General features: G+C 39.9%; 1 protein-coding gene across 5 annotated transcripts in view; it reads left to right on the top strand.

The window, feature by feature from the left end:
• The window catches only part of CKAP5 (cytoskeleton associated protein 5), a 119,218-nt gene that overhangs the window by 59,623 nt on the left and 44,093 nt on the right, over positions 1–15,502 (top strand). For 4 of the 5 annotated variants that reach the window (XM_061610911.1, XM_061610912.1, XM_061610913.1 and 1 more), the window contains exons 20-29: positions 31–156; positions 1,055–1,194; positions 1,388–1,562; positions 5,418–5,531; positions 7,551–7,679; positions 8,448–8,642; positions 9,169–9,301; positions 10,590–10,678; positions 13,585–13,653; positions 14,003–14,128. In XM_061610911.1, the coding sequence (XP_061466895.1) occupies positions 31–156; positions 1,055–1,194; positions 1,388–1,562; positions 5,418–5,531; positions 7,551–7,679; positions 8,448–8,642; positions 9,169–9,301; positions 10,590–10,678; positions 13,585–13,653; positions 14,003–14,128 (1,296 nt within the window). The remainder of the gene's footprint in view (positions 1–30; positions 157–1,054; positions 1,195–1,387; positions 1,563–5,417; positions 5,532–7,550; positions 7,680–8,447; positions 8,643–9,168; positions 9,302–10,589; positions 10,679–13,584; positions 13,654–14,002; positions 14,129–15,502) is intronic. The other variant, XM_061610914.1, reaches the window with a different exon arrangement.

Below are 15,502 nucleotides of genomic sequence, written 5' to 3'. Positions count from 1 at the left end.
TGAAATTAAGTCTTTCTCTTTCTTTGACAGGCTGTGAGAACATCTGCCATTACCTTATTAGGTGTCATGTATCTGTATGTGGGGCCCCCTTTGCGGATGTTCTTTGAGGATGAGAAACCTGCTCTCCTTTCCCAGATAGATGCTGAGTTTGAAAAAGTAAGCTTCTTTCAAAGTGCTGGAAATATTCTTACTCAGTTGCTCAGGTGCACCAGTTTAGGAGTATTAACAACCTAATAACTTCACCAATAGTAGTGGTAGCTCAATGTGCCCACACAATTAGGTGTGTCTTGTTCTGTTTGCACAAAGTGTGATGCACTGCCCTTTATTCTTCCTTGCGTAAGCAGCAGCATGATAATCAAACTTAATTGCTCTGTCATTTGTAGTGGGAGCTGTGTTCCTATCCCATCACAGCATTAAGTACCTAGTCTGTAATTAAGTATGCCAAGAGAGGGATGATCTTGGTGTACTTTAAGGTTATGAGGGTATTTATGCATGCTAGCAATATTAAGAGTCTAGTTTTGCCACTGCCAGAAAAGAGGATTAAGGGTTTTTTTTTTAGGGGGGGGGCGGGACACATTGAATTATGACCAGTCACCGAAGTGAAAACAGAAAGGGTTGGAGGGATGGCACCCTTTGTGGATCACCAGTCTGAAATCGATAAGTAATTTGCTAAGTCAGTGTTTTGGAAGAGTATCTGCCAATATTCATTTGAAAATGAGACCGTTTGGGGTAGAAATTCTTTAAAATCCTATTTACTGATGTGAATGGTGTTAAAAGCATCATGGTTCAGTGCTAACTCTAATTTGTCACTTGATGAAAGGAGTTGGATCACTCATTTGGATAATACACTGAGCAAGCCATAAAATCAAATGTGTAGGTATGCAGTGCTTTGCCTTACGCCATAGCCTATAGCTGACATACTTCCTCTACTTTTGCATTTTGGCTTTAATTTGTGTGACTTTTAGTTGATATACAATGATATACAATGATGCTGTTGACACCCATCCCCCAAATATGCATACTCATTTGATGTGTGTGTATATACACATTTCAGATGCAAGGGCAAACACCACCTGCACCAACTCGAGGCAGTACCAGACATGCAGTTGGCTGTGGAGAGGATGGTGAGGAAGGAGAAGAACAGGAGGATGCAGGAAATGATGTTGTGGATCTCTTGCCGAGAACTGATATCAGGTTTGTATGGGTTTGGTGTGCTGAAGACAATTTTTCCATCTACCACTGCAACATGCAAACTTGTCACTTTTCATTTGTAAGGTTTTTTTTTTGTAAATTTGTATTCTCTGTATTCAGTATTAATATACAGCATCTTCCATCTTGTTTAACAGAAACTACAATCTGAGGTGTTAATTCTTCCTCTTCTTTTTAGTGATAAGATCACATCTGAATTAGTGTCTAAGATTGGTGATAAGAACTGGAAAATCCGAAAGGAGGGTCTAGATGAAGTAACAAGCATCATTAATGAAGCCAAATTCATACAACCAAACATAGGCGAACTTGCACCTGCATTGAAAAGTCGGCTTAATGATTCCAATAAAATCTTGGTATGCTTTCTTAAGTTCTACAATTGAGAACAAACTTGTTGCAGTCAGTCATCTCCCTTTCCTCTATTAACTTATTTATTAATCAAAATTTAAGTACGGCTTGATTGTTACAAAACCTCTAAGCAGTTTACAACAAATACCAGTTTCATTTATATCTTATACGGAGAATCAAAGTGATGGTATTGTCCAGTAAGACATTTTAATGCAATTTAATTCCTTTTCCACAACAAGGAGCTGTAGAGTTCTGCAGTTGTCAGTTTGTCTATTGATGTGGCTGTTCTTTCTGCACAAACAGTCTCCTTGTGGCACATGCACCAAAGCACAGCTGGGCAGATCTCATAACTCCCCATTAATGGTGCCTCTGTTTATCCTGAAAGCCCATTACAGAGCGTCAGGGTCCTGTGACCTAAAACAATTAGGATACCAGTTTGATTATAAATGGCCATAAAATGCATGCAGTTCCCATGTAGTTGCACTTGTTTTTCATATGCACTCAGCTGTTTTCCAGTGTGTAGTCAGTAATTTAAAGCATCAATCTAAATAATAATTTTGTTACTTTTTCTACCTCTTCTCTATTAAAAAAAAATAGTAAGAATTCTCTCTGAAAGGTCATCTATTTGTAACAAAGTGCCGTGCAAGAAACTGCCTAGACTGCTTGGTTACACCCCTACTTGGAAAATGCTCTCTGCCGAAATCAGCCTTTGGGAAAGCCAGAATGAGCTCATTTCCCTGTGGTGCATGATTGTTGCTATTTTTATTGTAGCGTGTCTTTAAAGACTCTGAATCCAAGGGTTGCCTTGCTGGTGGAGACACCAATTAAGAAACAGTACTTGCCAGAAAGTATTTGGACACTAGGCTTTTTTACTGTTGTGCATAAGCAGAGAGAAGTTTGAAGGCAAGGCTACCTAATGAGTTTTGTAAAGCCCCATAAAAAACAGTCTTTCTATATAGATTCATAACTGCCCGCGTTTATTTCAAGTGTACAATACACTTCTTCATTTAGCTAATACAGGATCACCAAATAAGGCTTAAAATCTAAAGTTCCATATGTCCTTTGTTCAGCCCAGGTTGAATAGACTACAGTGTGGCTGACCCACATGCCTTCAGATCCCTCAGTTTCTAGACCTGCCACTTTCACTCCTATGTAGCCATCAGGGGTGAAAAACAGCTCACAGAAAGAGTCCTACCTCTCTTTAAAACCTAAAACTTTCTACCTTGGTGGTCAGACCTCAGCAGCCTTAGAGCTCATGAATGACATCATGCCCTTGTGTGATCTAACCACTCGTCTACTAGTAACATTTCACTTGAGAATCGCAGGAGGGGAGCTTTCTCAACTTATATGTCTGTATGTATGTGACAGGATTGAGATGCAGGAAAGTAAACATACATCAGTGTTCCCATTTCCTCTTTTTCTGAAGTTTATTTTTTTTTTTCAATAATTTTTATTCAGATTTTCATAAAACATACAAAACAAAATCATAAAACATTCAAAGACAAAAAACAAAATCAAAAATAGTTAAACAAAAAGAAAAAAAGAGAAAAAAAAAACAAAAATAAAAAATAAAGAGTAAAATATTGACTTCCCATTTGTCAAAGATCAAATCAGTTATAAGTCTATAATATATAACAATCCTGTCTCTTAAGTCATATTATAAAATCACTTTCCTCCAGTAGTTATCTTACTTAATCATCAAATCTCATATACATTACTTTATTCTTTCCACAAAAAGTCAAAGAGAGGTTTCAATTCTTTAAGAAATATATCTATCAATTTTTTTTTTCCAGATAAGCATATCGATTAATCCATCTCATTACTAATTATGATAATCTTATTGTCATAACCATAGTCAAAATAAACATTTCAATTAATCCATCACATCAGAATCTGTTAGGTTCAGTAATTTCAGTAGCCATTGTTCTATTATCTCTATTAGTTCCATTTTCCGTCTTCCATCTTCAGTAGTCTTGTTAAGTCCAGTAATTTCAATATCCAATCTTCCATTATCAGTATTCCATAATAATCTTGCTGTCAAAGCCATAGTCATATAGTAAGAGTCTGATGGGAATTACCTCTATCCCAAATATTTTCTTGCCATCCATTCTGAATAGGTTGCTGAAATACTGCTGTAAAATCATATCTCTGTTCTTTTTTTCAAAATACACTGGGTCATCTCTTAAAAGTTTTTCCATTGTCACATGGCTGCAGTTAATTCCATAGATTTTCTCTATATTGGGCTCCATCACATCATTCCAGTCCAGAAGATTATCCATGCCATTGATAACTTTATCTCTAGAATCTTCATTAATTTCTTCAGAGATAACATTGAGTTCCAAACAATAGATTTTATTTCTGAAGTCCATAGACTCCAAATCTTGTTCCTGTTCCACGTTTGTTCCAATCTCCGGGATCTCCTCTCTCACAGGGACCCCTGTTCCAGTCTCCAGGGTCACCTCTCTCACAGGGACCCCTGTTCCAATCTCCGGGGTCTCCTCTCTCACAGGGACCCCTTCCAGGGTCACCTCTCTCACAGGGACCCTTATATCTTTAATCTCCTGCTTCATTTTACTCAAATCAATTTTCATTATCTCAATCTCATCCATTATTTTCTGAAACATAGTTATTTCCAGATTCTCAGCCACTTTCTTAATTGCCATTTTAAAAGAAAAATATAGGAAAACCACTTCTTATTTCAGCAACAATTGAGTTAATACTCCAAACTTGGTGACATCACAGTATAAACAGAGCAGACAGCCTTATCTCTCCATAGTTAAGTAAACAAAATGCAGTTCCCAGGAACGAAACAATTAATGGCAATCGTCAAGAAACAGATTCGTCAAAATAAAATAGACCAAAAAGAGAGTAGTCTCAAAACAGTATAATATTTTTCAAAATAAAAATCTGGAATAGAAATCCCTCTTCTGTGTATATCTTTAGAATGCAAATCCAGGACAGCTTTTTGCAACAAAAACAGAGATAAGCTATTAATTAGTGCGTAGCAGAGAGAAGTTATGGCTCCCCAGTGAGATGTCAAAAACCGATCAATCTGGCAAATCTCTTTTAAACAGCAACAATTTAAGTCAAGTAAAAGAAAAATATAGAAAGAAGGGTGCTTGCCTGTTAGTGCGTTCTCTCTTAGAAGATAAGATGAACGTTCGCTTTAACAGATAGAGCTTGCTGTTGAAAATCCGTCCCACCTTCGTCGGCTGGACCTCGTCCCATAAATTAATGAGATCTGGTCGTCCCAACAAAAATAGGCTTTGAGGTTAATCTCTTCGTTTCTCCCTACCCGGGAGAAGTTTAATCAGTCAAAAAAAAAAGAAAAAACTGACTGATATATCTGAATAAGCTTCTTTTGAGGCAGGAGCCCGTCTCAAAAGCAGGCACAGGCTAAGTCACCCTTCCCGGAAGTCCTCTTTTTCTGAAGTTTAGACTGTGAGTGCTGTTGTGTATGTAGCAAAAAAAAATGCATGCAAGAAGGAGGTATTGGCAGGTTTGGGAGAACACCACGTTTTCATAAGTACAAAAAAATCTTCAGGGGAAAAATCCCTAGGGGAGGTAAACCCCACTGAAGACTGAGCTTGCTGAATATCCACAGAATGCTGACTGACTGCAGAGAGAGTGAAAAAAAAACCCTGGAAAATCAAGAGTGGGGATTGAATGATGTGGCTGGGAATGTGAATAGCAGCACTCCACAGTGCAACATTTTGTTTAAGCTTCAATTTATACCTACCAGTTAGGACATACTCACAAGCTTCTAAAACAGAGATGGAGCGCTGTATCATAACAATGGCCATAGGGGACAGACTAAAACCATTTCAGAGGTGAAGTTGATGTGTTTATTTTTTTCTGTTCAGGTGCAACAAACACTGACCATCCTCCAACAGTTGGCTACTGCTATGGGGCCAAATATCAAGCAACATGTGAAAAACCTGGGCATTCCCATCATCACAATCCTTGGAGACAGTAAGGTAGATTTACATATTTCTCAGCACAGTCAGTGGGAATGTAGGCTACTTCATGCATGTTACATATTGCTAATTCTGTACATATGAGAAAAAGATACGGTAATTTCCAGTGGTGTCCCTTTTTGAAATATCGGTGGAAAGACTGTGTATAAAGAGAAGTTTCATTTCTTCTTACTGGTCTGTGTTTGTGTTCAAGTTTACAATAAATTTTTGAAACTGAAACCACACCTAAGAGAAGGTTTCTTACTTGAATGTGGCCTAATTTTACACTGGCATATTGCTCTCATTGTTAAAAAGTTGCTGTTCTAGCCTTGAAAGTTCTGGGTGTCAAAACAGACCTAGAGGGGCATAGTTGGGAGATCATTAGAGTATGCAGGAAAATCTTTGCCTCTTCATTAACCTCCAGTTCAGGGTCTGATGCAGCCCTAGAAAAAAATTAAAATAGACTCAGCCATGGAGTGGGCAGAGCCCCCTCCCTGGTCATCAGATTGATCACTCGATGAAAAGTAATAACCTCCTCAACTATTCTGCACAGATCAGCTGGGGGAGGGTGCTGTGTCTGTGTGTATGCAAGAGTGTGGGATGGCTGCACCCACCACTGGCATGCAGTTCCGAAAGAGTTGGCCAAGAGTGAGTGTGGTTCTTTGGCCAAAAAAGGATATATATCCCTAAAATATTTGCACTGGTTTATGCATCCCGTTGAAAACACTCAGATGCACATCTCATTTGTTTGTTTATTTGTTTATTAAATTTGTATCCCACCCTTCCTCCCAGTAGGAGCCCAGGGCGGCAAACAAAAACACTAAAAACACTACAACATCTTAAAAACAGACTTTAAATTATATTAAAACAAAACATCTTTAGAATCATCTAAAAAACTTAAACATTAAAAAGCAATTTCAACACAGATGCAAACTGGGATAAGATCTCTATTAAAAGGCTTGTTGAAAGAGGAAGGTCTTCAGTAGGCACCAAAAAGATAGCAGAAATGTTTCCTGTCTAATATTTAAGGGGAGGGAATTCCAAATGGCAGGTGCCACTACACTAAAGGCCCACTTCCTATGTTGTGCAGAACAGACCTCCTGATAAGATGGTATCCGCAGGAGGCACTCACCTGCACAGCATAGTGATCAACTGGGTATATAAGGGGTTAGATGATCTTTAAGGTATCCTGGTCCCAAGCTGTCAAGGGCTTTGTACACCAAAACCAGCACCTTGAACTTGGCCTGGTAGCTAATGGGCAGTCAGTGCAATTCTTTCAGCAGCGAGATGATATGTTGGTGATACCCTTCCCCAGACAGCAGTTGCACTGCTGCATTTTGCACCAGCTGCAGCTTCTACACCAACCTTAAGGGCAACCCCACATAGAGCACATTACAGTAATCCAACCTGGAGGTTACCAAAGCATGAGCAACAGTGGTCAGGCTATCCCGGTTTAGAAGCAGCTGCAGGTGTCTTACCAGCCAAAACTAGTAAAAGGCACTCCTAGCCACTGAGGTCACCTGTGCCTCTAGCGACAAAGATGGATCCAGCAGCACCCTGAGACTACGGACCTGCTCTTTCAGAGGGAGTACGATCCCATCGAAAGCAGGCAACTGACCAATCAGAACTTGGGAACCACCAACCCACAGTGTCTCCATCTTGCTAGGATTCAGACTCAGTTTATTGGCCCTCATCCAGCCCACCACCGAGTCCAGGCAGCGGTCCAGGGCTTGCATAGCCTCTCCCAATTCAGATGTTACAAAGAAATAGAGTTGGGTATCATCAGTGTACTGCTAACACCTCACCTCAAATCTCCTGATGACCACTCCCAAGGGCTTCATAGAGATCTCATTGAAAGTAATGTTTTGTGGACAGACACCTGAACTCAACTCAGTGTGCAGCCAATGCTTGGTTCTTGACCTGGAAAGGATATGCATGTAGAAATTTGCTTCTGCATGCTGATCTTTTTTAAATTGTGTGGGGCACGCAGAGTAGAGAGTCTGGGTTCTATGGGTAAAAAGATACCTTCTCTTTTCTCAGAGTAACGTCCGAACAACTTCACTAGCAACTGTGAATGCCTGGATAGAACAGACAGGCATGAAAGAATGGTTGGAAGGAGAGGACCTGTCTGAAGAACTCAAGAAAGAGAACCCTTTCTTAAGACAAGAGGTAAGGATTGTACCATGTAAATGAGCTTTGCAGTTATCATTTGCATTGAGAACCTGGGTAAAGCTGTTCGTTTGGTTGTATCAAATGCTATGCAAGCAGAGTCTTACTAGCACAATAGGACTTTGCCTGTGCACCCCAATACATTTTGAGGGTGCACTGGGGGGACAAGGAATGGAAGAGGAGGTCCTGCTGTCTGAGTGGAAGTCTGTTCAGCTCGTGCAGTGGCAACATTGGATACAATTCCTTGTGTTCCCCTCAAGCAAACAGGAGAAAGCCAGGCAAGATCATGTTCATAATGGAATCGACTTATCTCAGAAATACCCTCCCCCTCCCTATTTTAGCAGTTACTTTCACTTTCTCATGCAGTTTGCAAAGCGGGGCCATATCTTCTAGACTTGGGAGCAGGATGTTTCTGTGGCTGTAGAAACATAGCTAAATAAGCTATATGATCATTTGATGGTTATCTTTGTTAGATGTTCTGTTAGGGCATGAAATGAGATGGTGGGAACCTTCTGAAAATCTTGGGACTGCAGAAAATACCTTGATTATGCAAATCATTTTTGGGGGGAAGGTTACTTTAGCAATTGTAGGTATTCATAATTTTTTTTAATATAAATAGATTCTGCAAGCTTTTCTTGTAACCTGCCAGGTGCTATACTAGATGCACTTTTAGTATGGGTTCACTTATATCTATACAACTTAGTCCCTGCTTATTTCCAAGATGTATTACTTTCTGCAGAACTTAAGGGATCTTCCTTTTTCTTTCAGCTTCTAGGTTGGTTGGCTGATAAGTTGCCCACTCTCCGTACTGTTCCATCAGACTTGATTTTATGTGTGCCTCACCTGTACTCTTGCCTTGAGGATCGAAATGGAGATGTCCGTAAGAAGGCACAAGATGCTCTGCCATTCTTTATGATGCATCTGGGGTTTGAGAAGATGGCCAAAGCCACTGGCAAGCTGAAGGTACAGCAAACACACACACTTTCTGTAGAGTGTAGCCAAAAAGCTTGAGTACAACTGATGTGTGTGTATACATGTGTATGTGTAATTGATATCATGAGTTACATTTTGGGAAATTAGTGGAGAAAACATCACTCAGTGGTAAAGCATCTGCTTTACATGCAAAAGTCTCTAGGTCAATCCCTGGTATCTCCAGGTAGAACAAGGAAAGATTCCTGCCTGAAAACCTGGAGAGCAGTCAGTGTAGCCAGTAGTGAGCTAGGTGGACAGTTGGTCTGACTCTGTATAAGGCAGCTTATAAATATGCACATTAACAATGTTTGCATATTGTATAAAATACATTTAAAATACAGTTGGTACTCGGAATGTGATCACCATATTCTTTCCCTTACATTGACATCCATATGACTGTCTGCTTGAAAAATCTATTTTCTGTGTAGCAACTTGCAAAATGGGAGGCATGTAGCCATTTAGCTTATTAGGTGGACTGTGCCATAGGTGCCTTCATATTCTTTGTTTTGCTCCCTAGCCAACTTCTAAAGACCAAGCACTGACCATGCTTGAAAAAGCCAAAGCCAATATGCCCGCCAAACCTGCTCCACCTACCAAGGCATCTTCCAGAGCAATAGGAGCCGCTCCAGCCAAATCTCAAGTTGTGTCAGGTAATATTTCTTCATTCCACCACTTCCCATTGAGCAAGCCTCATATTTTAAGAGAAATTGAGGTTCCATTCTAAACTGTATATAAACGAGATGTCTACAGCTAGGAATAGAGGCACTGCAGAATGTAGGGGACTGTACACGGTAGGGATCCAACTGAAGCAGCTTGGGTTGCTACAGTAAGTCAGCTGTCTACAGAAAGGAAGCCTGGAATCAAAATCTTATGGTCATGATGTCTGGCAAAGGGGCAGTCATTTTAAGACTCCTGTTTATAAGATTAGAGCTATCTGAACTACTTCCACACTTGTTTCATATTGGCTAAAGTAGAAGAGGCTTCAGTTATTCTAGCATAAATGCTGTTCCTTCCCATAGTAGCTGAACAAAAGCCTGGAAGACTTACTGGTGACTTGTTCAAAAATATGTGTCATTTCCAGGAGGAGTATTAGGGTCAACTGTCAAGAAAAGCTCTTTGCCTATTATTGGGATACTAGAGAGTAAGCCTATTTGATTTCACTTCTCGGTGGCTGCCCCCAGGTTCTGGAACTCTCTTCCTAGGGAAGCACGAATGGCCTCTTCCTTGCTATCCTTCTGTCGGCAGGCAAAGACTTTTTTATTCCGACAGGCTTTTGGACTAGAAGATGTTTAAGATAGGGCCTCATAAGGTCAAGGTCTGCTGTATTGTTCTATGGTCCTATTCTTAATGTTTTAAATTGTCTTAGTATCTTAAGTGTATGTTTCATGGTTTTAATGTCATGAATAGTTTAATTCTATTTTAATTGTGTATTTTTGTATGTTTTTTACCTATGTGTAGTTTTTATTTGTAAGCCACCCTGAGTTCCAGTTTTGGAAAAAGGGCGGGGTAAAAATAAAGATTCATTCATTCACTTGTACCTAATATACATGAAAGGAAAGGTGTATTTTTTTATAAGAACCATTAATGTTGGGGCAATTCCAAAAACTCATTCAATCTTAGATATGTGATGAGTTGGATTCTTGGCGTAGCTTCAAGATGTCCATTTTGCTGCTTCAAAAAGATCTGGACAGATTATAAGAAATTATATTTTATCTAAGTGACTGTTTTCTTTGTAACAAGAACCAATTTAATGCCCAGATACAATTATTTCATAAATATAAATAGAATACTACAAATCATTTTGGAACGTTACCTTGTTTTCAGAAGCAGTTTACAGTTTGACATGATGGTCAAGCTGAAATCTTCTTTATGTATGGGGAACTTGCTGCATGGCAGGTTTGATTCCAGCTTTATTGTTTTGTATCATTTGCCCCAAAGGTTCTGGTGAAGATTTTTCATCTAGCACTGTGGAGACCAAGGCTGATGTGAAAAAAGCCAAAGCAGGAGGAATAGCCCCCAAAGCCAAGGTAAATTCTTCGGCACAAAGAAGTGTTGTACAGGATTGAAGTCTAGGTAGTTTGTTTTGTTTGTCCATTCCAGTCATTAATCACTTTTCAAGCCGAACCCTTACAAAGAGATATACAGAGAGAAATAAAAGCAAGAGAATATCAGGCAAACCATGCAGTGTTGAACTGGATACAGAAAAATAGATGCATGAGTGGAACTGAATTAGATGAACTCTCTTTTAAAATTAAACTCTCTCTTAAAATTTTAAAATTAGATCAGCTCTCTTTTTAAAAAGCCATTAATAATAAAAGCCTTAAAACCTTTAGGGCCCAAGCGAATGTTAACCTGCAGATCCCTCATCAAGAAAGCCCTGTCGTGTGTCCTAATGGATTTCACCAACCGGCACACAATCAGGACCTCAGATGTAGAGTGGTAGGGGTGCAGGTGGTCCTTTGGTTCCATACTCAGGTCCCCAATTATTTACTGTAGGGGTTGCTAACATGTGGCCCTCCAGACAGTGTTGTACTGTAGGTTCGATAATCCCTATCATTAGCCGCGCTGACTGTGGCTTATGAGAGCTGGAATCCAACAACATCTGGATGGCTACAGATTAGCCACCTCTAATTTAGACCTGTAAAAAGTTAATACCAGGATTTTGAAAATACCCAATTGTAAATGATCATATCTTTCACTATGCTATAATTTGTAATGTCCCTTCATACCTCCTTCACTCAAAGGAGTATTCTAGATAGCAGTGTGGGTGAATTCTACTAAATGTTATGATTACAAGTACAACAAAACAACAGTATGTAGCACATCATTCTTTACCTTGTATAATACCAATTCATCATGACATGTGAAGTTGTTTCAAATGGTTGACAGCGTCTCTGGTAGGTAAATGACTCTTTCCTCAATGTGTGGAGAAGGCTTTGATTCTAGACCATGTAAGAAGAGAAAGAGAAGTCAAATACTATGGTTTTGTGTGTGTGTTTTTCACTTACTTATTAGACTTTTATCTCACCCTTTTCCCCAAAGTAAGGATATAATATGTATTCAGATACATCTGGGCACTGTGTGGACATCCAGTTTAATTGGTTCTTGTGCATTTCATATTTAATGTAAACTGCTTAGAGCACGCTCTGGGGACCAGATCAGCTGGTCCCTCCTTGCATGTCACCTTTGACAGATGGATGGGACAGCCCAGTTGCCCTGCCCACCTTTCAAAATCACTTGTGCAAGGATTGCAAAAGTGATGGGGAGGGGAGGAAGAAAGGAGCACAGACAGTGGATCCCATGCTGTTATGATGCTCGCAAAAGGCACCTTTCTTTCTCTTCTCCCCATCAAGTAACAGGGAGGGGAGCAAGAAAGGAGTGTTTTGCAAACGGGCCTTCTCCCACACTCTGCCAGTGGTCACAATAGGCACCTTTCGTTCTGCTTGCCTTAGCTATGTGTGCCTGTTTCCAATAGGAAACAGATATGTGCAGTCAAACTGAGCAAGATTTAGCCCCAAGGCAGAACTGAGCCCTGCCCTCCTGCCCATCAGCTGGTGTGATGACTGACATCAGCTAGTAGTCAGATGGGTGTAGTTTGTGGGAAATGGCCTCATAGCTTGCTGAGGGTCCAGTGTGGCCTATGATTGGCCCATGGGCCAGAGGTTCCCCATCCCTGGCTTAGAGTGTTTGATGATTAAGCAATATAGAAATCTTGTGAAATTATATAGAGCTTTGTGGCAGAAAGAATGTTCTGTCTGTAGAACATCACACACTTCCAGGTTGTTTCTTTTTGTTGCTGTTTATTAAATTTCTGTCCCACCCTTCCTCCTAGAAGGAGCCTAGGGAGAGGCAGACAAGGTATAAAACTCTAAATAATCTTAAAACACTTTATTAACAAAACACCTTAAAAACATTTTTTAAAAACTTTAAAAATCTTAAAAAGCAAACCCAACACAGACTGGGATAAGGGCTCTACTTGGAAGGCTTGTTGAAAGGGGAAGGTCTTCAGCAGGTGCCAGAAAGATAACAGAGATGGCACCTGTCTAATAATTAAGAGGAGAGAATTCCAAAGGGTAGGTGCCACAACACTAAAGGTCCGCTTCCTATGTTGTGTGGAGAGGACCTCATGATAAGATGTTATCTGCAGGAGGCCCTCACCTGCAGAACGCAGTGATCGACTGGGTATATGAGGGAGGGTGGACCTTGGGTAGCTGGGTAGAGTAGATGTTGGTGGACTAAATGGACCAATCTGACCAGTCTGATTTGGATTCCTGCATTGAGCATTGACTTGATTGCCTTATAGGCCCCTTCCAACTCTACTATGATTCTATGGCTGTATTAGGCAGCTATGTATTTTCATTTATGTTCACGCTACTCTAAGACAGTACTCTTAGATCAGGGTAAGGAACCTTTTTTTATATGCTGAGAGCCTTAATTAAAGCCTCTCAGGAGATGCATAATGGACGGTGAGCAGGGCTGGTGTTAGTGATGAGCATGGCCAGAGCTAATGGTGGACTCCCTGTCTCTGTTGCCACAATCTCTCTCTCTTTCCTCTTCCTCCCCACTTCCCATCCTGCAAAAAAAAAAAAAAAAATCCCCTGCAACACTTAGGGAACCTTTTTTCCTAAGCCTAGTTGCCATGGGAGGATTTTCAGGTGGATGGCAGCCAGGGAGGCAATTGGACTTGCACATAAATAGGTCTTTTTTTCTAACTCTAATTGCCATCTTAGATGCTTAGTATTTCTTACATGATATTTGTAAACAGGTACAGGGGGTTCGCATATCACAAAGAATGGTCCATATTCTCCTTTATGTGGTGCTAATGACTAAAAATAATGTTTATGTGGCATACACAATAGTTCTGAGGTTCAGGATTTAATGGTATGATTTGGAGCCTGCTATTAATCACTGAGCATTTTATGACTTGTTTCAGCATTCTGATGCTAATACAAGCCTCACGAAAGGCAATAGCAATCTGACAAAGAACAGGCCTGTCAAACAGGTAATAAGTGGGTATCACCTGTGACAAGTGCACTGACCTTGAGGGAAATCTTGCTACACTCAAAACTGTTGTGCACTGTGATGGGCTTTCTCTTTATAATACTAAGATATACACCTGAGGGCTTCAGTGCACATTCTAACACAGCTTATGTGTGGGCAATCTCTTTCCTCTGCATGTTAGTGGGATAGTATTTGTTCTGAGTAAAACCTACTAAGAGTACAGTCCTATACATAGCTACTCAGTACAACTGTGTTCAGTGGAGTTTACTCCCAGGTAAGTGTGTAGGGTTGCAGCCTAGGAGATGGGCACATGGTTTTGGAAAAGTGTGCTCAGTGTTTTGTTTTTTTAGGGTATACAGGGGAAAAAAGTACCAAGCAAGTCCAACTTGAAGGAAGATGACGACAGATCTGGTCCAGTTTTTATCTTAGTGCCAAATGGGAAAGAGCAAAGGATGAAAGATGAAAAAGGATTAAAGGTGAGAGAAACTTACAACCCTGATTTCTTGGGCTATGCTGGAATTCTGAGTTCAAGCTTACTTTGATATAATACTCTCTGAGTGTCTCCATAATGATGCTTGGCAAGGGTTGTAAGAATGCATTCTTTGTAGACATTAGTATTTATATATCTGATATAGAAACTACTACAAGTTAAATGCCATTAATCTTAGGCGTCACATTTCAGTGCTGTCTCCCTAAAGGAAATGCTGATAATGTGGGTCAATCAGAATTCAGTGAACATCAAATATTTGTACAGAATTCATAAGTATTCACTTGCTCTGAATTCTTATTGTTCTGTTGATTATGGTCTAGAAAATCTGGTATTCTAACCATTTATCTATACCTAGATATAACAAAGAAATTCAGTTTTTATGTAAAGTTTAGTGGGAGCAAGGCCAAAAGTCTTGATGTATTTAGATTCTTTGCAACAAGCAAAGGTGATATGACATTTTTAATAAACATGCTTAGACATGAAGTGCAGTAGGTGGCCTTAGGCTGCAAACTCAAGTATACTTGTGAAGCAAGTCCCATTAAACTCAGTGGCCTGTTCTGGGTGTAACACTAAACCCTGACTTAGGGCTTCATAAACAAGCAAGCTCACACACAGTTCTTCCTGTAGCTTGGCTACCAGGAGGAGATCGGAAGCAGCTGCTTCCTTGATCAAAAATAATTATATCTGAACTGGGGGCAACTCTGATTAAACTATGGTTTGTTGAAACAGGACAGGATCATAAACCATGATTTGATCTTGGCTTTCTTAAACTTACTAGAGTTTCCTGCAGTGTGGATTTAATGATTGTTAAAATAGGAAGCAGATGCTTCTGATCTCATCCTCACAGCTGTGCCAAAGGTGGGAGGAGAACACATGAGCCCTGGAGCATACTGCTGGTTTGCATAGCACCAAACTATGGATTAACATTGTATGAAATGGGTCAAGGTGACTGGCTTAGGTTCATCCTAATCCATTTAAATCAAAATTTATATATCCATATTTATTTGAGAAGACAGACGTATTTGACAAGCAAAACATTTTCCACTTCAGTCTGCAAACATGAATTCCTTTTATTATTTATATCAGCACCCAACCTTTTTCGACCCAACGCCCCTTCGCAAAATCTTTTTGTGCCCAATGCCCCCCTCAGATTAAGTATATGCCAATGCTTCCTATTATACTTAATATACTTAACAGTAAGCTCATTCAGTTTACCAGCATTATTTCATTAAGTTCATTTAAACATCACAGAAACAACGGGTAGCGAGTGTGTCCCATTCCTTGATATGACACTGGCTGCTATTTAGAATTTCTTTACTAAAGAGCACACACTATTTATAGTGTTATTTCCATGAATTGA

Source organism: Rhineura floridana, chromosome 2 (assembly GCF_030035675.1).
Source record: "Rhineura floridana isolate rRhiFlo1 chromosome 2, rRhiFlo1.hap2, whole genome shotgun sequence".
NCBI lineage: Eukaryota > Metazoa > Chordata > Lepidosauria > Squamata > Rhineuridae > Rhineura > Rhineura floridana.
Note: the sequence above shows the minus strand (reverse complement) of the source record. Positions and strands in the feature narration are given on the sequence as shown.